At 34.4% G+C, this 26,477-nt stretch overlaps 1 protein-coding gene across 3 annotated transcripts in view; it reads left to right on the top strand.

Moving 5' to 3' along the window:
- The window catches only part of LOC131609541 (BEACH domain-containing protein C2), a 37,183-nt gene extending 11,057 nt beyond the window's left edge, over nt 1-26,126 (top strand). For 2 of the 3 annotated variants that reach the window (XM_058881253.1, XM_058881254.1), the window contains exons 6-32: nt 187-291; nt 488-601; nt 1,364-1,440; nt 1,837-1,918; nt 2,172-2,495; nt 2,840-3,405; nt 5,950-6,034; nt 6,125-6,319; nt 7,498-8,043; nt 8,118-8,261; nt 8,636-9,079; nt 9,967-10,118; nt 10,253-10,322; nt 10,863-10,946; nt 11,161-11,217; nt 11,305-11,373; nt 11,573-11,659; nt 11,759-11,875; nt 14,098-14,247; nt 14,404-14,488; nt 14,577-14,697; nt 14,909-15,005; nt 19,332-19,445; nt 20,291-20,657; nt 23,871-24,646; nt 25,176-25,298; nt 25,620-26,126. In XM_058881253.1, the coding sequence (XP_058737236.1) occupies nt 187-291; nt 488-601; nt 1,364-1,440; nt 1,837-1,918; nt 2,172-2,495; nt 2,840-3,405; nt 5,950-6,034; nt 6,125-6,319; nt 7,498-8,043; nt 8,118-8,261; nt 8,636-9,079; nt 9,967-10,118; nt 10,253-10,322; nt 10,863-10,946; nt 11,161-11,217; nt 11,305-11,373; nt 11,573-11,659; nt 11,759-11,875; nt 14,098-14,247; nt 14,404-14,488; nt 14,577-14,697; nt 14,909-15,005; nt 19,332-19,445; nt 20,291-20,657; nt 23,871-24,646; nt 25,176-25,298; nt 25,620-25,697 (5,229 nt within the window). In that variant the 3' untranslated portion in view covers nt 25,698-26,126. Of the gene's footprint in view, nt 1-186; nt 292-487; nt 602-1,363; nt 1,441-1,836; nt 1,919-2,171; nt 2,496-2,839; nt 3,406-5,949; nt 6,035-6,124; nt 6,320-7,497; nt 8,044-8,117; nt 8,262-8,635; nt 9,080-9,966; nt 10,119-10,252; nt 10,323-10,862; nt 10,947-11,160; nt 11,218-11,304; nt 11,374-11,572; nt 11,660-11,758; nt 11,876-14,097; nt 14,248-14,403; nt 14,489-14,576; nt 14,698-14,908; nt 15,006-19,326; nt 19,446-20,290; nt 20,658-23,870; nt 24,647-25,175; nt 25,299-25,619 lie in introns of those variants that run through there. The other variant, XM_058881255.1, reaches the window with a different exon arrangement.
- Nucleotides 26,127-26,477: the final 351 nt, after the last annotated feature.

Raw genomic sequence — 26,477 nt, 5'->3', positions numbered from 1 at the left:
TTTTAATTGCATTAGGTACCTTTTCATATCATCGTTAAATCGTCAAATGTCCATGTATATAACAACAATATAAGTTTCCCTATAAAAGTTTGTCTTTGGAAGTAAGGCCTCCAACGATGCACAGTTCCTACTTAAATTTTTTTTATACCACCTAGCTTTAAGCTGCTTGTTTTTGTATATTTTCAGGATCTTCTATTTTTGGCCTGCAGTCATCCTGAAAATAGAAACAGTATGATAAATATGGAGGAATGGCCTGAATGGATTTTGGAAATTCTGATATCAAACTATGAGGTAATAACATTATGTATGAGTGACAAATTCTTTTAACAGGCGAGTCCAAGCTATGATCTTGGAAATCCTGATCTCAGACTCTGAGGAAAACCCGATCTTCTAGTAAATTAATGCCAATTTCTTTTATAACACTTGTTTTGAGTGTGATTCTTGTGGAGAATTCCTTGACTATTAATTGCTTACACTTTTTTAACAGGTGGGTCCAAGTAAATTGTCTGATTCAACAAGTGCCGGAGATGTAGAAGACTTGATTCATAACTTCCTAATTATCATGCTAGAGCATTCAATGCGCCAAAAGGATGGATGGAAGGTTGATATTTGTCTGGATTTTTTACTTCTTTCATATCGAAATAGTTCATGTTACTTCCAAATCTTGTCCATTTTGCTCTATCGTGAATCATAATGTTTGCTGATGATAGCTGGCACATGCAATAGTTTGTTTGCCCATTCTGCGTTCTCTTTATTAAATCTTTGTTTTTTGTCAAGAGTTGAACGTCAAACATTAAATTGGGCTTGAACTTTCAATGAATTTGTAAACAAGTTTTTAGGCTTGCAGATATGAAAAAGACTGCTTGTTCTCTCCCTTGTCCTTTATCTGTATAGAAAGAATTTTATTCCAAAAGAGAAAAGTACAACTTTTGGGGTTTAGTTTCATAACATATTTCATACAAAGAAATCAAATGAATATTGGAATCAATGAGGCTTAAAATAGTAGCTGAATTGTCATATTGATAACATATTGACGGGTGTGATTAAATGAGAATCTTTTAGATGTTTACCATACTTATTGGTTTTGAGCAATGACTTGTCTACAAAGTGTTATTAACATTGATTCTTGAGACATTTTGTAATATTCTATTTTCTAATCACATAATTGTGGTCATCAAGAAGAAGTAAATGTTCAAGGATTTTGCATGTGAAGCTGCAACTGACTGCTGAAATATTGTGTAACTTCTTGGTCATCATTCTGTTGGAATTTAGCTTCCGTTGTCAACATCCATATCTGTTCTTTGCATTATTTCTGGCTTTATGAGGCTAATTCAGGCTACTCAATGTTACTCATTCTTTCCAGGATATCGAAGCAACAATTCATTGTGCGGAATGGCTTTCTATTGTAGGTGGATCTAGCACAGGAGAACAACGAGTAAGGTAGGTTTATACATCCATTATGAGCTCTTTGAGCATTTACGTTTCACTTCTACTCTTGGAGTATTCTATTCTTTTTTAATAAAAAAGTTGATGAAACTTGTAAACTTGATGCGGCAATATGAAAAAAGCTGTGCGGGTATATGTTTCACATTGGTTGATGGTAATTCAAAGATGACAATTACATCTGAGACATGCTCAAAAGATAACATTTAGAGCAATAATCTCAGTATATGTTTGTTGAACAGATTATAAAGAATTTTGAACAAGAGTTCTAGAAATTCTTTTATACTACCATATTTATCTTTTGTCTTGATTCAAAGTTTCTAGCAACAGTTTACAAATTTTGGTTTCATTTTATTCATATAATCATTATATTTTGGGTCAATTTCTCTAAAGACGTGAAGAATCGTTGCCTATATTTAAAAGAAGACTCTTAGATGGCTTGTTGGACTTTGCCGCTAGAGAATTGCAGGTTCAGGTAAATCTTGTTTTCTATTATTACAGTTTTTCCTAATAAGAAATTTTGTGCATGATATTCTTCCTGCTATTTTTACCCCTCCCCCATGTTAATTTTATTTTGGAATGTCTATCACACTTCGGAAACAAAATCGCTACGACTATCAAAATCATATGCTAAAACTATAAATAAGTGCAATTATCTATGTTTCTCATTTTTGTTAAGAGTGGAAGAAAAAACAGTGATGTTCACATACAGCTTTCCCTTGTTGCAGACTCAAATTATTGCTGCAGCTGCGGCTGGTGTTGCAGCTGGGGGCTTGTCCCCAACAGATGCTAAGGTTGAAGCTGATAATGCTGCCCAGTTGTCTGTGGCCTTAGTAGAGAATGCCATTGTGATACTTATGCTTGTTGAAGACCATTTGCGGTTGCAGAGCAAACAATCTTCTTCACGTAATGCAGATATATCTCCATCTCCCCTTTCTACTTTGTATCCAATAAGTGATCACAGAATTTCACTGTCAACAATAGACGAGTCAACTGAAGTCACAGACAACCAAAGATCATTATCCAGTGGCTCAGGGGCAATCCCTCTAGATGTATGCTTATAGTAATCTAAAACTACACATGCATGCTACATGTCTTAAATAGAGAAGTATTTTGTTTTGATATTTGTGCATCTCCAGGGTCACTTCCGTTATTAAATTATGCGTAACATACTGTTTTATTCTCCAAATAATTTTTTTTACTCTTCCCGCATTATACTTCTTATCTCTAACTTTTGTATTTGTCTTTCAGATTTAATAAAATATGTGCCAACTTTTTTTTCTTATTGCCATTGCATTTGCATTCTCATCGATTTGATTTGTCTATTAATCCTCATATCATTTTTGTTCTATATATTTCTATGTTGGTGAAACTCATACTTTCATAATTTTTGAAGGCCCTTTCTTCAATGGCTGATGGAAGCGGTCAGATCCCTACATCATTGATGGAAAAGATTACGGCTGCAGCAGCAGCTGAGCCTTACGAATCCGTATCTTGTGCTTTTGTGTCACACGGGTCTTGTACAAAGGATTTAGCTGATGGCTGGAAATATCGGAGCCGTTTATGGTATGGTGTTGGCCTTCCACAGAATCCAGCTGCATTTGGTGGTGGAGGCAGCGGATGGGATTTTTGGAAGTCAGCTTTGGAGAAAGATGCCAATGGAAACTGGATTGAGCTTCCTTTGGTGAGGAAGTCTGTGGCAATGCTCCAAGCATTATTGCTAGATGAGTCTGGACTCGGTGGTGGTCTTGGTATAGGTGGAGGATCAGGTACCGGAATGGGAGCGATGGCTGCACTGTACCAGCTATTAGACAGTGACCAACCGTTCTTATGCATGCTTAGAATGGTTCTTTTATCGATGAGGGAAGATGATGATGGTGAAGATTATATGCTGATGAGAAATACAAGTATTGAGGATGCAGCGCCTGAAGGAAGAAAACCGCGATCAGCACTTTTATGGAGGTAGAACAATCCCTTCAATCTAAAATTGTGTGCTTGTTTCTGTCCTAAAATGCAGTCTTGTACTAGTTTTAATGCAAATAATTCAGAAACATGATTCAAGTAAAACATATCTTACAACTTAGTTCGGAGGACCATAAAACAAGGAAGACAGCAAAAAAACTAATATTACTGATGTAGAAAAGGTGGCTGGAGAGTGCTCCTCTTGGTAAGGTAAATCCATAGTGCTTCTCCAAGGAAAAGGGCTTTTCAATTTTGAGGAAGAAAAACTAGTAGTATTCTCTAATTTTGTACGTGTTTCCCACAAAGGAGTTGTAGCAAGAATAATAAAAAACCCATATACAACATAATTACATACGTTTTCTTGGTAAAACATGTCTTAAAATTTGAGTTAGGTTTAGTCAATGGGTGGGGATTGCCCAAGCTTTATAAGTAATACTTTGGTCATCTCTAGCCGATATGAGATCTCAACACATGCATTCACACGTTTGACTCAACATTTGGAGTGTGAACAAATAAACAAATATGGGTCAATAACAAATCTAGGGCAGGTTTTGATACTATCTTAGAATTTGGACTTGACTTAATTAATCTAGGGCAGGTTTTGATACAAATCTAGGTGCATATATAGTTCTTAATGTTGCCAGGATCACAATTATAGTTCTTTACACACCTCTCACCTTATAAGTCAGTTTTATAAGGATGGGTTAAACCCAATATAAAATTCTAAAATTCTAAGATGATATCAAAGTCTATCTAAGATCCTTACTCGGGTCACACTCCAGATGTCCAGTTCTAAGTGTGAGGACTGTGTGTTATGAGTCCCACATTATAAAAAGTATATCATGTGTTAAGAGTTTCACATTAGACACATGCAACTATTTTTATAAATGGTGTAAATTCCTCACCATACAAACCAGTTTATGTTGAATTTGGGTATTTGGGAACAAGTCTCACTGGAGAAGCCATAACCGATTGTGGTGAGAAACACACCAATGGGAAAGAGAAATACTGGATGAAACCCAGTGAATATGCATCATGGTGGAAGTAGGACGAATATGTTGACTGACTCAGAGTGAATGACCGGAGAAGAAATTTTAAACACGTCGGAAGGATGTCACGGTGGAGAATTTGAAGACATGTTAAAAGGAAAAATGACACGACAGCGTGTTAAACTTTTTTTTGACAAGTGGTGGCATGTGGCTGCTTCGATGACAGTGTCGTTCAGGACTGGAGACAACAATATGATCACAATGATGTCTGATGGGACATGCCAAATAAGGGTCCACCAGAGAATCAACGTGTTGCTAGAAAACAAAAAGTCTAAATAAGAGTTGTCAAAAGCTAATAACAGGCTTTTATGAAGCTCGCACAAAAGAAATGCAAACTCATGAAAAAGTGGAATTTTTCAAATTTTTCCGGCAGTGGCTGGTGGCGGAAACTTATTGCCACCATCCGCTGCAATGAGCCCCATTAGTCATATGATGAAGATTTGCTCTGAAGCCATCTTATAATTGTAGTCGGGTGTAATACAATTATACAAAACTGACTTGTAGGATGAGGATTTCACCATGTTATAAACATATTTTCACGCCACATCCTTTCTAAAGTCGGACTCTTAATACCTTCCATCTCAACTATGTCGTATACTTTGAAAATGGTATCGTCCACATATACAATTAGAATTGCAATCTTACCATCGTTGGAAAATTTCATGAATACAGAATGGTTTAATTGACATTGCTTATATCCTTGTCTTTTAACTGACCCAAGCCTTTGGAGATTGCTCGAGACTATACAGTGACTTTTGCAATTTGCACACATTTGAACCAAACTTGTCTTCAAAGCCTTGAGGACTATCCATGTATATTTCTTCCTCCAAACCATCCTAGAAAAAACAGTTTATTTTACATCAAGTTGGTTAAAAGGCCAATCTAAATTCATTGCCAAGGACAAAAGAACTTTATCAATATTCAATTTTGAACGCTCCAAATGCGCCTCGTATATTTGTAAAGACTCATTTGCAGCCCACTGTATTTTTTCTTATACGTAAAGTCATGACTCTCCAAGTTTTATTCTTCTCAAGAGCTCTCATCACCTCCAGAACAACTTCCTCCGAACTTATAGAGCCCTATGTACATTTTTTGGAATTTCTACATCAGACATTTGAGAGGTAGACCCAACAAATGAAGAAAGCCAAATTTGAGTATGACACATATTTAGGCATAGGATGCTTGGTTCATGATCTAAAAGGTTTCCTAATTGCTATATGCACATCTAGATAGTAAATCATGATCAAGACTCTTAGGAATAGAAGAAGACTTACCACGACTCTTAGGTATAGAAGAAGACTTACCCGGATTAGGATCATCTCTTGGCAGGGCTGGAGAATGGATTCCTTGGGAGTCTGAGAGAAATCTATTATCGAGACAAAATATTATAGAAAAATGTTAATTGGATACTTCCCCTTTTTGTTTTCGTAATCTGATGTATTCTAGATGGGTCAATATTTGTCTTGTTTATTTTTTATTTTTTATATTTGAACAGTGTTCTCTCACCTGTTCTCAACATGCCAATTTCTGATTCAAAGAGGCAAAGAGTCTTGGTTGCATCTTGTGTGCTATATGCCGAGGTTTGTGTTTTCATCTTGCCTATTTTCATTCTTTCTGATTGTCTTCATTTTGTATACATCAATGTAGTTACCATAGTAATACTCTGTCAGGTTTACCATGCTGTTAGCAGAGATCAAAAGCCTCTTCGTAAACAGTACCTCGAGGCTATATTACCACCATTTGTTGCCGTCTTAAGGAGGTGGCGCCCCCTTTTGGCTAACATTCATGAGCTTGCTACTGCTGATGGTTTGAATCCTCTTGTCGCCGATGACCGTGCATTAGCTGCCGATTCCCTGCCGATTGAGGTACAGTTACTGTCCATTCCTATAAATACCCACATTAAAACATGTGTAAGAAGAAGGGTTTGACTTAGTTATATGTCAATACCTTCACATTCACTTTAACACATTGTTTAGTTACAACAATGTTTTTTCAAATTTATAATAAATTTTCTTTACATACTATTTACAGTAATATTGTATATAAAAAATATTTAATTTACGCTCTTTACATCTGTCCACTACTCATTTTTAATGATGGATATTTATTTCATTTTAAAATTATTCTTTTTTTTTTCTTTCCTCCAACTTTCTACCCAATTGAACAAGGAAAGGGAACACTTACATTTTTTCCCTTCACTTCCATTTTATTTTTCCAAACTATTAAATCATCTCATTTTCTACTATCATTCGTTTAACTTTATTTCCTTTTACTTCCTTTGACTTGCTCTTCCAGATTTTTGGTTCTAATAAAGTTGATCGTGGGTCCAATAAGATCAATCAGTGTTATGAGTTGTCTAATTTCTTTGCATATGTGAAGTACTAATCCCCTGAAATAATCCATGTGGAAAGACCTAAGAGAAGGCGTACATATAATTCTATCCAAAGAAAATTTAAAGGCAATAATCGCACCCTTGAAAGGCATGATATTCCTTTCCAACACTAAAATAAAATCCCATACAAACAAACATTGCCCCAACGTATTGATTTCCGTCTTGTTTACCTTCTTGTTACCAAACCGTTACACTCTCATTTGATTGGCAAAGAAAATATTTGTTTGAACGCAACATGGCGTATGTAGGCATCACAAAAATGACTGCAATTCCACCCAAGTTGGCACCCCAGCTATTACCCATCACTTTTAACCCACCATAAGTTTATTAAGATAAGAGAAAAAGTACCCAAAAGAAATATGGGTTATTTCAGAGGATCAATGCTTCTCATATTCAAATAAATTAGACAGCTCTTAATGCTGATTTATCTTGGTGGACTTGTTTTGATATATATATATATATATATATATATATATATATATATATATATATATATATATATATGCGTTGTTTTTATAGCCAAAGTATTCCCTTTTCTCTATCTTTCTGATTCTAACACAACATAGACAGAGTGTGCTTCACACATGATTCATTGGCATGATCTTACTGTATTGTTTTAGATGTGTAATTGATAATTGCTATTTTCTTTAGGCTGCTCTCGCAATGATATCTCCTGCCTGGGCTGCTGCTTTTGCATCTCCACCTGCTGCAATGGCATTGGCTATGATTGCAGCTGGTGCGTCAGGTGGCGAAAGCCAAGCTCCTGCAACACCTACCCATCTTAGGCGTGACACCTCACTGCTTGAACGCAAACAGACTAGGCTTCAGACGTTTTCAAGCTTTCAAAGTCCTTTGGAGGTCTCTAACAAAACACCACCTCTTCCCAAGGATAAAGCAGCTGCAAAAGCTGCTGCTTTGGCAGCTGCTCGTGATCTTCAGCGATTTGCAAAAATTGGCTCTGGAAGAGGTCTTAGTGCTGTTGCAATGGCTACATCTGCACAACGAAGGAGTGCTAGTGATATGGAGCGGGTCAAGAGGTGGAATATTTCTGAAGCAATGGGAGTTGCCTGGATGGAATGTTTGCAGCCACTTGGTACAAAGTCGGTGTATGGGAAAGATTTTAATGCTTTTTCATACAAATATATTGCTGTTCTTGTAGCCAGTTTTGCACTAGCAAGAAATATGCAACGGTCTGAGGTTTGTTTGCTAATTTTTTCTATGACATGCAAATTTATTGAGAAGCTGCTTGTTAAATATTTCATGTTTGCCAGGTTGACAGGCGCGCTTATGTGGATATAGTTACTCGACATCGAATCAGGACTGGAGTCCATGCATGGCGCAAACTTATTCACCAATTAATAGAGATGAGAAGTCTTTTTGGACCTTTTGCAGATAATTTATACAGCCCGCCTCGTGTATGTTATGATATTCACATTACAAATCTCAAATTCTTATAACTAGAACGTGTCTTCAAGGAAATGTGCCTTTAGTTGCTTGCTGTTGTTTCATGTTTGTTCTAGGAATAAACCAGAGAGTCAAGATAGAAAAAAACAGCTTTTTTTTATTGTATTGCTAGCATTTGTATGGGACTTTTGGTTTTGCTAAACTTTTTGACCGTTCAATTAATCTGATGCCTTGTTTTTCTTTTTCTTTTGTTTTGCTTTCATGCTTTTTGCCTATAATTGAAGGATATGTTATCTGGCCAGCTATTACTCCTGCTAAAATTTAATCATGTGACAAAGTACTTGAGTTCACTTTATCATGCTTATTATTATTTTTTATTTTGTAGGTTTTTTGGAAACTAGATTTAATGGAAAGTTCTTCCAGGATGAGAAGATGTTTGAGGAGGAATTATCGAGGATCTGATCATTTAGGTTCTGCGGCTGATTATGAGGAATACTCGGGCGAGAAAAATGACCAGAGCACTCCAGTTTTGTCTGCCGAAGCAATCTCATTGGAGGCAGTCAATGAAGATGAAGAACAGGTGGATGCTGAGAATTTGGTTGCTAGGGCTGATGATATTCAAAATAAAGGAGACAATTCTGAATCAGCAGAGCAATCTGTCCGGGCATCTTTGGAATCCAGTGGTTCTCAACTTGCAAGTGATGAACACGATCAGAGTTCTTCAGCCATTGCACCTGGGTATGTTCCTAGCGAACTTGATGAAAGAATTGTTCTCGAGCTACCAACATCTATGGTCCGACCACTTAAAGTCATTCGGGGAATCTTCCAAGTAAGTTTTACAGGCCTATTTTAGAAATGATTATAATTTTGACTAAGTTGTATCAAGTTATGAATGTGAATGCCTCCATTGATTCTGAAACAATCATGATGATACTGCTCATGTGAATTGTAGATTGTGTGTACTGTATTGGCATATATCTTTTGCATTTCATAGCCATTTGAGAAAATGTGATTATGTGACCTACTGATGTGGATGCATTGACTTACAAGAAAATTTATAAAGCATGAAAATTTTTGCACTTAATGTTTCTATTATAGGAAAGATGTATTGCATATATATTCTAATAGTTAGAATATCTAAAAAATACCTTTGAGGCCGAGAATGATGCTCACTCCATGAGGACAGTTTATGCTATTTAGCAATAATATATTTTTGAGAATATCGTAGAATTTTTATTGATTTGATCTTATCTTTAGGAAGTTAATTTTTCTCTTGTTTAATTTTGATTAAGGGTTTTATTTTAATTTTTAATATAAATTGAACTACGGTCTGGTTTATTTTATTCAACCAGAAAATAAACCCATGAATCACTCACAAAAGGTCAATGAAGCTCGATACAAGGAAAACATAAACAATGATTACAAAAACACAAGCTACTCAAAACTATAAACTAGGATATAAGGAAAGAAATAACATGGATATCAGGATTCAATTTCATATCACAAGGGATCCCAATCCAACCCTGGAAATGATTATTTTTCCACAGTTTTACTGTTTTACAGCGCATTATGATACACCATATACATTTGATTTCATATTCTGTTTACTCTATTTTCTCTGCATCACATTCCCTTCCCAAACCCAATTGTTTCAACGGATTTCTTGTCTTAGATATGATAATTTCACTCATACGAAGCACTATGCTCTTGTTATAGGTAACCAGTAGGAGGATAAACTTTATAGTTGATAACTATAACAATGAGACCAGTGACACAACAGATGGTTTGCATTCCAGTTTTAAGGCAGGGAACCAAGAAAAGGACCGTAGCTGGTTAATGTCATCTCTTCATCAAATATATAGCCGGAGGTAAGCTCATTTTGTTGATTGCATCATTATTATTTTTTGCTGCGCAAAGTTATTGCTCATATGCCATGTACAAATTCTGAAAAAAAAAAAATATACATGCTATTTGTGGTTCACAAGTGTTAGTTCCTTTACAGATACCTCCTTAGAAGAAGTGCTCTGGAGCTATTTATGGTGGATCGTTCAAACTTCTTTTTTGATTTTGGGGTATAATTTCTTGCATATGCTAGTTTCTTTCCTTCTATTTTTAAAGAAGAAAAAACCGTTTTGGTTTTGGGACCATTCTCAAAACTGACCATGCAGAAAATAATATTGGTGGTTCTATATTATCAATAAAGGTGCTCCTTTTATAAGAGTAGAATACTAAGAAAAGGAAATAATATATATTTCAATTGATATAATTTTGAACACTTTACTGATTGATAAATCTTGTACCCTTATAATCCTAATCAAACTCATCATTCTTAAGCTACTACTGGAGGCTCTTGAACAGTTTTATTTCTCTTGCATGACCCATCTCACAAGAGCCTTTTGTTCTCGACGAATGGGTAATGCACAGACCCTTGTACCTTGTTCTAAAATTTGATTTAATTATGAAAAATGGGGCTGACAAGGATTGATTCGTGAACACTTGGTCTTAGTTTGTTAGATGCTAAAGATCTACTCTTCTAAATTCTCAAACAGTCAGGTAGAGATTTAATATTGGTTCACTATCTTTCTAACATCTCCCTTCCAATTCCTCTTTAGAGTAGTGAAGGGCGAAGAAATGCATATCGGGCAATTGTTCAAGCACGACCTCCTCATTTAAACAATATATATTTGGCTACTCAGGTAATACACAGGTTTTCTGACTGTTAATTTGTGCTAGCTTCTCTGCATATGGGCTTATGATAGAAGTAAACGTGAATGAAGTTGACAAATTTTTTATTTTGATGTTACTGTGATTTTACAATTGTATCCATGTTATATTTTTATTTTCTGGTATAGTTTTTATACTGCATGTTGTGGCTCAAAAACCTAAAGAAGTAGTACCTTCTTGTTGCAGAGACCTGATCAACTTTTGAAAAGAACTCAACTTATGGAGCGCTGGGCTAGGTGGGAGGTAAGATTCTTAATAAATGAAGAAAACTAGTCTTTATTGCAATAGCATACTCATTTCTCATGTTTACGATTTTTTTTACTTGTGCAGATCAGCAATTTTGAATATTTAATGCAACTCAATACACTGGCTGGGCGTAGTTATAATGATATTACTCAGGTGATTTCTCTCTCTCTCTCTCTCTCTCTCTCTCTCTCTCTCTCTCTCTCTATATATATATATATATATATATATATATATATATATATATATATATATATATATATATATATATATATATATATATATATATATATCATTAACATTTTAGTCCTATCTTCATAATTTTTATTGATCATTAGTTACCTAATCTTGGCAGTATCCGGTGTTCCCCTGGATTCTTTCTGATTACGATTCAGAGAGCTTGGATATTTCAAATCCTTCTTCTTTTCGAGACCTTTCAAAGGTGTTATGTATTCCATTGACTTAATCACATTAAATAAAAACATGTATTAAATTTATATTTATATGTAAATTTACAATTTAATCTTTTGATATGATGCAGCCTGTTGGGGCGCTGAACCCAGATCGTCTGAAAAGATTTCAAGAGAGATATGCCAGCTTTGATGATCCAGTCATCCCTAAATTCCACTATGGCTCACACTACTCGAGTGCAGGAACGGTGAGTCTCCACTTCTTTATTAGGAGTCATTCTTAATCATTATAGTTTGTTAGCACTCTGGCTGATATGACCCTTTTGGTATCTTTGATAATGCTTGAGTTCTAGGCAGATAGTTTGCTTACTGAGTTTCATTTCACATCAATGCCATGCACAGATAGTTTAATTCAAAATGGTGCTAGTTTTAACTTGTTAACTTAAGCAAATTTCACATTTGCAGTGTTTGTTTTATATATACAAGAAAAGTGTATATGGCCTGCTGTTGCTGGCTTATTTCTTCCAACATATTTATGTAGTTGCAGAGACGAATTTTTCATAATTATTAACTGATTCTAAGCTGGGATATGTTGCCCTTGAGGCAAATGATTTTCAAAAAGCTACTGTACCATACTATTGTAATAACAACCTTTTAATTGATAATATTCATACATATTTAAAGGCAGATGCTATTTCCAGCGAATAAAATAATCACAGCAAGCATCATGATTGAAGGCTTGCCAATCAAAATTCACTTTTTGTGAAATACACAGAAGCTTGGCAAAGTATAAAGCAGTTCCTTTTTTATCTGACTCAATACCCGGAAGTTCTTGAGTAATGGAGCAAGTGAAATTATATGACACGTCATTTGATAGATATAGCATTTTCCATATTTAAGTGGATTGTTTTGGCTTTCCTCTGTCGATGTATGTAATATACTAATATAGGACTACAGATAAAAGACCGTGTTAAGAGTCCCGTGTTAAAAGAGATATGGCATCAACATCGGTTTATAAGCGAGAGACAATCATTACCTTACAAGCCGTAAGGTTGAGTTAGGTCTAATCCAAATTCTAAAAGGGCATCAGAGCCTATCCATGATTTATTGGGCCACCTGCTGTAAGTTTTCTGCTATCAAACTACTTAGGTCACACTTAAGATGTCCAGTCGTTCTATCGGACTACTCAGGTCACGGTTCAGATGTCCAGTCCTGGGAGGAAGGGTGTATGTTAGAAAGTTCCACATTGAAGAGATATGGCCTGAACATGATTTTATAAGTGAGAGACAACCATTACCTTACAAGTCTGTTTTGTAATGTTGAGTTAGATCCAACTCAAATCCTAAGACATATGATGTAATCTGTATAAGTTTTCTGTTTCTTCTGTAAGTAATCTTTATAAGTTTACTTAACCTTGCAAAGGAATAACACAAACAGTGATTGGAACATGGAAGTGGAGGCTGTATAGGTTATTTGAATGGTACCTTTGCAGATATTTATTTTAAGGTTAAAACTAGGCCAGATTCAAGCAAGTGCCCACTTAGGTTTTGATTGTTCACTAAATATTGTAGGTCAGCAAAGACTGTTTCATAGACAACTGTTTTCATAAGAATCTTAATAGAAATCAATCTATGATTTCTCAGGTACCACGCATCTTGGGTTGATTATGCAACCAATTTGAAAGCATTTTGCTGAATTATAGCCACGAAACAGTCCTTATTAAAAAGTATTTTTATCCATCAATTCTTGTTAAGAATCCCATATGGATAGTGAAATGGCATGGCCAATGGTTACGAGTGGAGGCAATCCTCGCCTTATGAGCCTGTTAGGATTGAGTTAAGCTCTAATCCAAAATCAAAGAGGCAACGGAAAAGTGGGACCGTCTAAACAATTTCTTTGATGATTTGATCTGCCGTATTCTGTGTTTCCTCCCAACAATCTATAACTCTCACCCCGTGAACTAGTTTTTGGGGTAAAGCAAGGCCAACCCAATCGTATTAAAAATTGTTTTACATCCTTTTAATTAGATCATATATCTTTTTTCTTTTTTTTTTTTCAGATAAAGGGAAAGCATGTCTGATCCCGTATAGAAATATACTTGCTAATAATGGTACAATAGGAATGGTAACACATAAGCAACTTAAATCCAATTACTTACACATAAGCAAAGACCATAAAGAATTAGATCTATAATCCAAAACGAAACTTAACATCTGAAAGAATATCAACCATAAAATTATGCTTTCTTTATATTTTGCTGTCTGTTTAGTTTCTTTTTGCTATTGCATTCAAGCCGCCCTTTTTGTGTGTATTGGACCACCGTGACTTCTGATGCCTGATTTTAACTTTCTTTTTTTTTTCATTCCAGAACAGCAAAAGTAATTCTCCAGTAATATAATACTATTGTCTTTGATGAAATTTTTAGTTTCTGATTCTGCAATAACTAGTGTCTATTATCTTCTTTTTATAGGTTTTATATTATCTTGTTAGGGTTGAACCATTCACTACCCTTGCTATCCAACTGCAAGGTGGAAAATTTGATCATGCAGATCGAATGTTTTCTGATATTTCTGGTACTTGGAATGGAGTTCTTGAGGACATGAGTGATGTGAAGGAATTGGTATGTATATTCCTCTACAAAAAATGACTGGGTCATATGCCTTGGCTAGCTTCTATCTGAATATCGTTAACAAGATTTAATATTTTTATTAATATTAATTTTATCATGGTTTTATTTAACATATCAAAATAATTTTCCTCATTTATGCTTTTTTAGGTCCCTGAGCTATTTTACCAACCTGAAGTCCTCACAAATGAAAATTCAATTGATTTTGGCACAACACAATTGGGAGGAAAGCTCGGTATATTAATTAAGATTTTCTACTGTAGTTTGACTTCATTGTATACTCAATGCAAACCATGGTTAATAGTTCATTTCTGCCATACCAGATACTGTAAAACTTCCTGCATGGGCTGAAAATCCAGTTGATTTTATTCATAAGCATCGGAAGGCTCTGGAGAGTGAATATGTATCTTCTCATTTACATGAGTGGATTGATCTTATATTTGGGTAGGCTTCTAACTATTTTCAGTTTCACACCGTTTTTAGGGTGTTGATATTTACCCTCGCTCTGGACTGCTTCCTCCTATCATTTAATGTTTTCCCCTTTTTCATAAGTTTGCTACACCACTATTTTTATAACTATTTTTATGAATAATGCATTTTATAATAGTTTCTTTGTATTGTACTTTTTGTTTCATCAATTAGTTGGACCATGCAGGTATAAACAGCGGGGCAAAGAAGCTGTTGCAGCAAATAACGTTTTCTTTTATATTACCTATGAAGGGACGGTGGATATTGATAAAATCTCTGACCCAGTATGTCTCCTTTTCTTCATATTTTCAACTCAATTATTTGTCTGAGTAAAATGCCACCCCTCAGAAAGCTTATTAAAAAAATGATACATTTCTTAGTTGATATTTGATGATTCCCTTCTTCACTATAGTTAATACTAAATCATATTTTATGTATGTATCCTACTCCGAGTCCATCAATAATGCAAAGCAATCCATGTTCAGAAAAATACTTGGCCTTATTTATCATCAATCAAATTGTAGAGAAAGTTGGTGAAACATTAAGAGGCAAAATATTTTATATTACATCACTTGCCTGCATTACAACAATAACCACCACCAAAGCCTTTTCTTATTAAAGAGGTCAACCGAATGGATCAAATGCACTAAAATGTCCTCTTATGAATCAAACAGTAACTAAAACGCGCCAACAGGTTTAACTTACATACCTTGTGGCAATCTAATTCTAAAGAGTAGCTGGCAAATATTATATATTATTCAGCAGGATATGTACTGCTTAAATATGATAATTACAATAAAAGTTCTACACCTTAGGTTTAGAATTGATTGGATATAATAAAGAAAACGTGAATAAAATCTGATCCTAATAATAAATAGAAATATTCTAATAATTGGGAACGAAATTTGTGCTGATCTGCATGGTCAAACATGCGATATCAAGTCTGCAACAACTAAACATTACTAATATGATAGAAACTAGTATCCAATAGAAATATATGATATAATTTATTCACTGTTATTGATGTTAGAATAGGTAGTTCAATAGAAAGACACACAACACTCACAATCTTGACGTATATAGAATAATAGACAAAGGATTAATATCCAAGAGTTTCGAGAGTCTTGGTCTCTCTCCTCTAAGAATTCGAGACCTCTCTCCCTTCCTAATAACCTCTTCCTATGATGCATAGGTTCGGTACCTGGTACCGGTACTGGTACGTGATACTACAATTTAAAAAAAAATACCAAGTTATGGGCGCGTCTATAAAAATTAAGGTTTTTCTAAAAAATGTATCGGTGGAGAACTAGATTGTTCAATTCATAATAAAACAAAACGTATAAAGAAACAAAAAATTGCGTGGAGAACTAGATTGTTCAATTCATAATAAAACAATAAAAGTATATAGAAACAAAAAATTGTGTTAAGTTTCTATAACACTTCTAAAATACATAAATCTATAAAGTTAACATATGAAAAAACTATAAATTTCACTTAAAGCAAAATAATTAGATAAAATGAAGTACAATGAGTATAGTATGTGTACTCGGTACGGTTAAGTACCCGGTACCGGTACTTCATAATTATAGAAGTACCCATGCTTCAGAGACCTCTTCTAAATTTCCGGATGATCCATCTAACCTACGGTTTCTCATTTTATTGATACGCTCCAAATAAATGTTAATATTAAAAACAGTAATAGCTAATAAAAATGTAACTACATGATAGAACAGAACAGCCACATTCATTTTTGGTTCCTAGTAATTAATTCTTAAGGTCTAACATACACTCAGTCATGTTTGATACAGTTGGCTTAACTAATTTGTTAAATAATCAGAAAGTATCTTATAGTATCACAATTTTATCATAGAATATCATAGATTATCTCTCAGGATTGGTTTTCATATTTTTCTGTTACTATTCTAATTTGTTTCCCTAATTGGTTTGTCTAAAATTAGTATAAATAAAGTTTGGTGCATAGTTCTTTGATTTATCATCAAACCATAATTATGATTCAAAGTATTTATTTGTTTCTCTTCCGTGCTTCTCTTTTTGAAACTCACCATACCTTCAATATGGTATCAGAGCCATATAAACCTCTGTGACTTATCTTATCACTATTATGTTACTGAGCTCTCTAAACTTTGAAACTCTTACCATAATAATGTCCTCCATGATCCATCTCCTTCTTTGGTCACCAGTCACCACCATCGATTTCTGAACTCCATGATTGTATGTATCTTACTGCACTCAAAACTTTTTTCTGGCCACCATTAGCCACTACCAGAAAAGTAATTTCGCAAGTCTATTGACCGAAACCACCGCCCTCTGGCAATATGGTGGGATCTCTCTGTTTTCTCTACTTTCTCATGTTTTTTTCCATTTTCTTGGATTATGCACCTTTATTATTCACCCAGCACTTCCAACAAGTTATTGCATAAGAAAGCCATTGCCTTACACCACCAGTACCTATGCCAACTTTTTTCAGAACCAGAGCAACACATAATACCTTTAAGATGAAAGAGTTGTGATGCCTTTTATAACATGCACCACATGTCAACCGGCTGAAATGGACCGGGTTTTAAACCAATGCTCATACCCAGAGGAAGCATAGGTTTCCAAGAAGTATTTACTTGAGAGGTATTCTCTCCAAAATGAAATATAGGTTTCCAAGAAGTATTTACTTGAGAGGTATTCTCTCCAAAATGAAATATAAGCAACTATGCATTTTAAGAATGTATTTGATCACATTTAATCAGTTCAAATTCAATATAAAAAAAATGCCAATTGCCTAAGAGTGTCTCCAACGCCAGTTTTTTAAGAAGTTCTCCAACGTGGCAAACAACATTTTCAATTTCTAAACCTTTGGAGTATGCCAGGCTAGGCAACCGTAGTAATACAATGCAACGGATGTTTAGAATAAAATAATATTAAATATAAAAATGGATGTTGCTGAATGGCTATTCCTTTATTTTTAGGGTCTTGCTAACCAGTGCCCTCAGGGCAATGGTTAAGCATTCCAAAAAAAGAAAATATTTTATAGAAAATTTAACATTTTAATTTTCAAGGCATTAAATACGCAGATTACCGAGATAAATTTATTATTTTTAAAGTCTTAACCATTGCCCTGAGGGCACTGGTTAGCGTTTCTTTATTTTTAATAGAAAGTTGTGGGACCCAATATCAGTTCTTTAGAGTTGCACCATTGGAATAAAAATTGGAGGAGTTGTTTCAAGATGATGTGGCTTAATGGGTCCCACAAAAACCTCAAAAATGAGTTGCACCATTGGAGATGCTCTAAGTTGCTCTTATACTAATAAATTGAGTCAAATTAAATTTTGAGTATTTTAGAGATACTGTCATTAAAGAGGAAAGAAGCCTTTCATATTTACTTATTTTTCCTTCCATGGAATATTAGTTATTTTTACTTATAATTCATTTCAAAAGGGTTATACTCCAAGGAGTAGCACGGACAGCAACAATGATAGGGTTGGTGTTTGGAGCACACCCGTTTTGAACTAAACCTATAATTATGATCTTCCTACTAAACAAGATGAAAGTTCCATTGAACTCTTGGGTCCTGCTCCTATTTTCTTATGGACGATGTTAAGAGTCCCACATCTTAGAGTTTGGCCTAAACATTCATGGTTACAAGATACCTTTGGTTTTGAGCGAAGATACTGACTTGTATCGAAATGTCTGTAGGAGGTGTCTCGTTAAAAGGTTGTGTATGTGGATAAAAGAGATTCCACTTGAGGGAGCGCATTGTGGATAGACTCACACTTGAGGGGGGGTGTTGAAAAAGAATTATAAGTGTGAGTAGTGTGGGGAAGTCCCACATTGGTTGGAGATAGAGCTTTGAGAGAATTTATATAGAGTGGTGTCAGAGTCTTTGGTTTCGAGCGAAGGGACTAACTTACTTGTATCGAAATGCCCGTAGGAGGTGACCCGTTGAAAGATTGTGTATATGGACAAAAAACTAAGCAATTTATTATTATTTTCATTCTTTTAGAAGCGAGGCAAAAAATTTGAGGTGTTGATTTTTTTCTCGGAAAACTACCTTTCAAAGTAGAGCGGGGTTTGATTGAAATCTATTTGACATATTTGTTATTGCTGGTAGATGTGACTGGTACTGCAGGCATTTTTATGAAGTCTTTAATTGTCACATAAAGTCTTGATATTGCCAAGAACAACTAACCCAAAAGCTTAAACTGTTTGGTGAAAACACAGATGAATTTATGTTGCATCTCTTAGACAACCCTCATGCTAGAGCCCCCCGTAGGGCTTGAAACGTTCAAAATGCATAGGCTTGCCTTGCCTTGTGGAAATTCAATTTTTTTTAACAAAATAATGGAGGAAGAATTGGTCAAACTCTAGACTAGGGTCATATGGGGATCTAACACCATGCCATTAACTAACTATCTCAAAATTGAAGCTATTAGATGAACATACATGAAGATAATTTTGTGGAAAGAATATGCGCAAGCGTTTTGCATTAGAGATTTATCTTAAAATTGAATTTTGGAAAATATTTGCAAGGAACTTACTTCATTGATTTTTTTTCCATGTTTATGTAACTTACTATTTTCTTTTATACATGATAAGTAAAGGTTCAACAGCGTGCCACGCAAGATCAAATTGCATATTTTGGACAAACACCGTCCCAGCTTTTGACCGTTCCCCACTTGAAGAAAATGCCATTAGCAGAAGTTCTGCATTTGCAGGTAACTATTATTTCTTTTGGTTTGAAAGCTTCTATTGATAAATTACATCTTGACTCTTGACTTCTTGACTGAGCATGCATATATGCTTGAGTGTGCTCTCCTCTCTTCCCTCGTTTCAAATGAAAACCAAATGTATACAACACTAAATGGATTTTATTCTCCCTGAATAGGAAATGCTTCCCTAAACTTTGCTTCAAGTTGGTGCATATAAATCATATGCTCCAAGCTTGTAACAATTAAAGCGAATGTGAGGACTTCAAAGAGACCTAGTGATAACACTAGGATTGACAAAACTCAATGGCAACTCCCTTGGAACTTTTTTCCTGTTAAACTCAATAGTGAAATTTACAGTTTACAATGTATGGTTTATGTCTTGTAGTCTCTGTACTGTTTACTGTATTGTATATGTCTAGCTGATACATGTGACCCAGAAGTCAGTTTGTCAGTTAAAATTTCTGACTTGCCATTACAAACTGCTAGTTACTTGGAGCTTTTATGTACTATATGTACTATGTAAACCTTAGCTCACAACTTAGAGATTCATAATACAGAAAGTAACTTTTCGAAAACATTTCCTTAGGCAATCTAGATGAACAATTTTTCTTTTAATTTAATATTTATCTCTAAACCTACTCGGTAATCTAGATGAACAATTTTTCGTAAAACAATATAAATACTATTTATTACTATTAATCTTTGAAATGTTGTGAATACTATTGTTCATGAAAGTGTTGTCATGTTCAATGGTAAAATATATGTGAATACAATATGAATTTGTCATGAGATGCCCTTCAGTTGTTTCATATTTACTTCATTGTTGATGCATATATTTCTTTTCATATCAGACAATATTCCGCAACCCAAATGAAGTCAAGCCCTACGTTGTTCCATCACCTGAGCGTTGCAATCTTCCCGCGGCTTCCATTCATGCATCTTCAGATGCGGTTGTGGTTGTTGATATGAATGCACCAGCAGCGCGTGTTGCACAACACAGCTGGCAACCCAATACACCTGATGGCCATGGAACTCCTTTTCTTTTTCAACATAGAAAGGTTACAGCAGGCTCTGCTGGTGGTACACTTATGCGCATGTTCAAAGCACCTTCTGCATCGGGTGAAGAGTGGCGATTTCCACAAGCTGTAGCATTTTCTGCCTCTGGAATTAGAAGCCAAGCTATCGTTTCTATAACATGTGACAGAGAAATTATTACTGGTAAATCTAAAAGAACTGAGATTATTTGCATATGCTGCCTTCATATTTACTTTATGAAAAGAAATCTTGTGATTAGATTTGGTTTATACTCTTGCTTGCAACATTGATAATTAATTATCAATTATATGGAATCTCTCCTCTAGGCGTGAACCAGAAGCATAGGATTTTCTAGACGTTTCCGTTGTATTGTTTACTTAAGTAGTACTTGCTATTATTCTAGTATTTGTCATGGAAAAATAAAACAGGTAGAAAACTGGATATCGCAGAGCATTTAGGGACATGCAACATTATTGTTCAATAGAAATGGAAAAGGAAAACTGATAATCACAATATGCAATTACTAGAATAAGGAGGGTACTATGAATTGGATAGAAATACCATTGTCCTTCGACCCTTCTAAATATTTGCAATTAAATTCCATAGCAGAAGCAGCTGCTAAAACAACAGAGCAGTCACTTCAATTATCTATGTATTTAAACATTTGACCCTAATTTCTAAATTCAGTTCAGTTACGGAAGGAATTTTGGATATCTTCTAAATCATTATTTAATGAAGCTTTCCTTCAACAATCAACATTGAAATCATAGACATAATAGTCATTTAATATCCTAAATTATTATAATCTATAAGCACAGAGAAAAGCATTTTCTGTAAACATGGGTAGCTCCTAAAGCTAAATGTTAGAAAACTTGTGTTGACAATTTTGCGCCAAATGAGTTCAAGTTATAACTTATTTAAATAATCAACCAAATATTGAAAATTTATAAGTATAGAAGCATTAGTAAATTCCTGCCAATGTTACTTTTGCTATGCATATCCGGTCCCAGCCATGATAGCAGGCAATGATTTTTCTAGGTTGTCGACAACAATGTAGAACTTTGTTGAATCTCAATTACATGGATCAAATACGTAATAATGTGAATGCTAGGTTGTTTTTTTGTAAGCAACACATTGTATAGATTGGGTGTAGTGTCAAATGAGCAAGGGTCGTTGCTTCGTCACTTGGATGCAGTGAAAAATAAGCAAGAGTTCTTACATTTTCGTGAACAGGTGAGTAAAAAAGTTAGTTCATGAAAATAGAATTTGTTTTGGAACATAGAATATATACAACTTATTGTGAAATCTATGGAAATATTGGACATTATATTTTGGAGGAAAATCAATTTTATGTGCCTACAAGAAATTATGTGGACAAGTGAAAGATGAAAGAATTAAACAACTCGGGATTTAAGCTTTGGTATTGCAGTAAAATTTGATAGGGAAATGGGATAGAGATTGTTGTAGCCAAAGAGTGGAAGGATATTTTAGATGTAAAAAGAGTAGAAGATCGAATCATAGTTTTGAAATTCGTACTGAAACAAAACACCTTTAATGTTACTAGTGCTTACGCACCTCAGATTGGGTTAGCAGAGCACCTTAAGGTAAATTTTGGGAGAGTTTAGAACGCTTATTTCAGGATATACACCAAATAGAAGAATTTTTTCTAGAAGAGGATCTAAAAAATAAACGGACATATAGGGACATTATATATAGAGGGTTTGAGTCCATCTAAGATTTAGCGTCGGTTTTTGTTCTTACTATATCAAATGTATGCTTTAGAAAAAGCGATAAGCATTTTATCACATTTAAGTGGGGTGATATGTTCTCAGATAAATTTCTTTCTTATTAAGAAGTCAGATATGAAGATTTGTTTGGACTGTAAAGTTATACTTGGAGAGTGTTTGACTACCAAACATAGAGTATTGATTATGGATGTAAGAATCAAGAGAGGAGCGAAGAGAAGAAGCCACATGAGAGCTCCACGGGCTCAAGTGGTAGCATTTAAAGGGTGGAAAACAAAGGAGTTTCCAACACAAGATCTTGGAGGGGGATTCAGACTTCCACAAGGAAGTGAAAATGATATGTTGGACAAGATGACACAATAGATTAGAAAAGTAGCTAAAGAGACGTTTGGAGAAAAGATTTTTCAGACTTAGGGGTAAAGAATCGTGGTGGTGGAATGAAAGTGTTTAGAGTAAAGTTAGCGTAAAAAAAGAATGTTTTATATAGTGTTCTAGAGGTAAAAATGCCGAAACTCGGGAAAAGTATAAGAAAGTTGAGAAAGAGACCAGGAAGGCAAGCTCTCTCCAAGTATACCAATTTTTAGTAACCAAGTAAGGAGAAAAATCTATATATACGCTTGCTAAGGGAAGAGAAAGAAAGACAAGAGATTTGGATCAAGTGAAGCGTGTTAAAGATGAAGAAGGCGAAGTTTTGGTTCAGGAAAAGGATATAAAAGATAGTCAAAAGAAGTATTTCTACAATTTATTTCATGAAGGATATAATTACTATCGACTAATATGCAGACACAATTTAGATAAGTTGTTAGAAACTGTAATTACTATCGTTCGTCGAATTAAAAAACACAAGGTAGAAGAAGCGTTGAAAAAGATGAGTAATAGGGGGTTTTCAAAAGAAAGAGGAAGGGTTGAGTGAAAAAAATAGAAGGATTTAGCTAGGGAGGATTTTGGAGGATTTATTTTTATTCTAAAACCAAAATCTCCCTTATTTTGGAGAACTAAAAAATTGTATTGGAGGAGGATTTTGGAGGGCTTAGACAAATTGTTCAAATACAACTTATGTTGTTATAGTATTTTAAAAATTAAAAATATGTTAATTATAAGCATTCTTTTATCATTCTATACAATTTTTTATATATATATTTTTTAAAATGTTAGATTTTTCAAATTTTTTTTTTTAAAATCGTTTTTCGAAGCCCCTCTTCTCCTCCTCTTCAAACTCCTAAACAAAGCTTAAGCGAAACTATTAAAAAAGATTCCAAGATTAACAAATTGGATATAAACATGATCTTTGATAGAATAATTATGGCGTAATATAATCCATGTAGTCGACTCCACTTAGTAGGATAAGACTTGGTTGTTGATGTATAGAAGCATTAATAAATTTTTAAAAAAATTATTCACAATCAGAACAATTTGTTGCTTTGTTTATATTTATATTATTCTTGGCTTTTTCAAAATTGATTGGTATAGCATTGCTAACTTGAATTGAATTGCAATACGTTCAAGGTCTTGGATGTGTATGATTACTAAAATCTTACTGGGGAATGGTTTTTTAATATTTATTCTGTCCTGTCATCTGTTGCATAGAATTTTAAAATTCTGTCCTGCGTATTTGACTTATAACTTGGAATGTTTACTTCTGATTGATTAGGCGGGCATGCTGATAATAGCATTAGGTTGATATCATCAGATGGAGCTAAGACCTTAGAAACAGCTTATGGTCATTGTGCTCCTGTAACTTGCCTTGGTCTTTCACCTGATAGTAACTACCTAGTCACAGGATCCCGAGATGCAACGGTATTACTCTGGAGAATACATAGGGTTCTTGTGTCTCACTCAAATGTCGTATCAGAACATTCCACCGGGACAGGCACACAATCTCCAACCAGCAATAGTTCATCACACTTGATTGAAAAGAATCGGAGACGACGAATTGAGGGCCCTATACAGGTACTTCGTGGGCACCGCAGTGAAATAATCAGTTGTTGTGTTAACTCAAATCTCGGAATAGTTGTTTCTTGCTCTCATTCGTCAGATGTCCTCTTGCACTCCATTAGAAGAGGACGTTTAATAAGAAGATTGGATGGTGTAGAGGCCCATATTGTCTGTCTTTCATCTGAAGGGGTTGTGATGACTTGGAATGAATCACAGCATACTCTCAGTACCTTTACTCTCAACGGTACTCCGATTGCAAGAGCACAATTCTCCTTCTTTTGCAGTATCAGCTGCATGCAAATTTCTGTTGATGGGACGAGTGCTTTGATCGGAGTTAATTCTCTAGAAAATGGTAGAGCATATAACAGTTTAAATTCACAGTTGAATAAGTCAGGTGTTGATTTTGATTCAGAATCAGAAGAAACTGACGAAAACAATAGAACAGATCTTCCATCACCATCAGTTTGCTTCCTGGATATGCACACTCTGGAGGTACATGATTAAGATGTCAAAGATAAAATTACCATTTTACATTAGTCTCACTTTAAATTGCTAAATTACATTCATCATATTTATATTCCATTAGAAAGCATTATATCAGGAAAAAACAATTTGCAAGATTATTTCCTTTTCTATTGGGAGAATCATCATATAAGTATTCTGCAGATTTGAACTTTCAAATACTAATTGAATTCTAATATGCCTTGTTAATTATTAGTCAATATTTAGTCACTATTACCTTGTACTATCATCGTTAGCAAAGTGTTCTTCAATACTAATCATTCTTGCATTCTATCAGGAAAAAACATTATATCAGGAAAAAACAATTTGCAAGATTATTTCCTTTTCTATTGGGAGAATCATCATATAAGTATTCTGCAGATTTGAACTTTCAAATACTAATTGAATTCTAATATGCCTTGTTAATTATTAGTCAATATTTAGTCACTATTACCTTGTACTATCATCGTTAGCAAAGTGTTCTTCAATACTAATCATTCTTGCATTCTAATTTTTATAGGTATCTCATGTATTAAGACTAGGAGAAGGGCAGGATATCACAGCTCTGACTCTAAACCAGGATAACACAAATCTTTTGGTTTCGACTTTGGATAAACAGTTGATAATCTTCACTGATCCATCTGTAAGTTAAATCTTAATGAAATATCAATGAAATACCAATGGTCCTTGAAATATCAATGAAGTATCTTTGTTAAGTATCTTTCTTGTTAAGTATTTTTTGTGCATGAAATGTGTTTAAGATATTATATTTATGATTAGTGTCGGTTAGGATATTGAGTTTTTATATCTCGATTTTATATTGAGTTTTCCTTTCTTAGGTTAAAATTAGGGATTGATTAGGAGACTCATGTTTTCATATATTTGTACATTCTCCTCACATAATAAGGACGACATATTTCAGTCTCATGTATATTCATTTAATGCTGTAACTTTTTTCTTGCAGTTAAGCTTGAAAGTGGTGGATCAAATGCTCAAGCTTGGTTGGGAAGGTAATGGGCTTCAGCCTCTTATAAAATCATAGGTTTTAGGTTATACATAATATGGATTACAATCATGTATACATCAATTAGGAAAGTTAGATTGAGGTTGTGACACACGTTTGTAAGCAGTTTGGCTGCATCCTTATGGTTCAGAAATGTCTCGTGACACTTCCTATTGTTTACCACCAGTGTTAGATTCATAGATTTAGTGGAGGGTTCTTTGCTCCTCCAGTTGTGTAAAGTGTTGATATTGGACAAGCTTCTTAGTTCCTTCATGAGGTTTAAGCCATTTTTGTCCCACAATTTTTTTTTTTGTTAGAATGAAAATATGGTAGCTGTTTATTCTTGTAATGCTGCTGATTTTCAGACGTTTAGATGGATTAGCTTGGCTGAAATTTGAGTGTTCAATATTTTGTCAGTGTAATGAATAATTATTGCTTTCTGTAAAGAGTTTTGTTGCTTTTTTGGTATAGTACTATCTTATTTCTCATTTTCTCTATAATTAGAACCAATTCATGAATAAACATTCGTGATGCTAATGGTGATATACTCGGAACGTCAAATATCAAATAATGTTGGCTCAAAACTGATTGGTTTCGACTTTGTTGATGATCTTTCATGATTAAGGTTATTATTTGTGAAGTTTACCAAAAAATGTTATGGAGTGATAACTAAACAAAAAGAAAAACACCAACACTGTATGTTACTACAAGATTATATTAATTTTTTGATATTTTTCTTCTATCTTGAGAAGTGTCCAAACACTGATTTTTAGTTGCATAGATCATGTATATACGATGTCGTAGAACAAGTGTCTTTTT

Source organism: Vicia villosa, linkage group LG6 (genome assembly GCF_029867415.1).
Source record: "Vicia villosa cultivar HV-30 ecotype Madison, WI linkage group LG6, Vvil1.0, whole genome shotgun sequence".
Lineage (NCBI taxonomy): Eukaryota > Viridiplantae > Streptophyta > Magnoliopsida > Fabales > Fabaceae > Vicia > Vicia villosa.
This window is presented reverse-complemented; position numbering and strand designations above follow the sequence as displayed.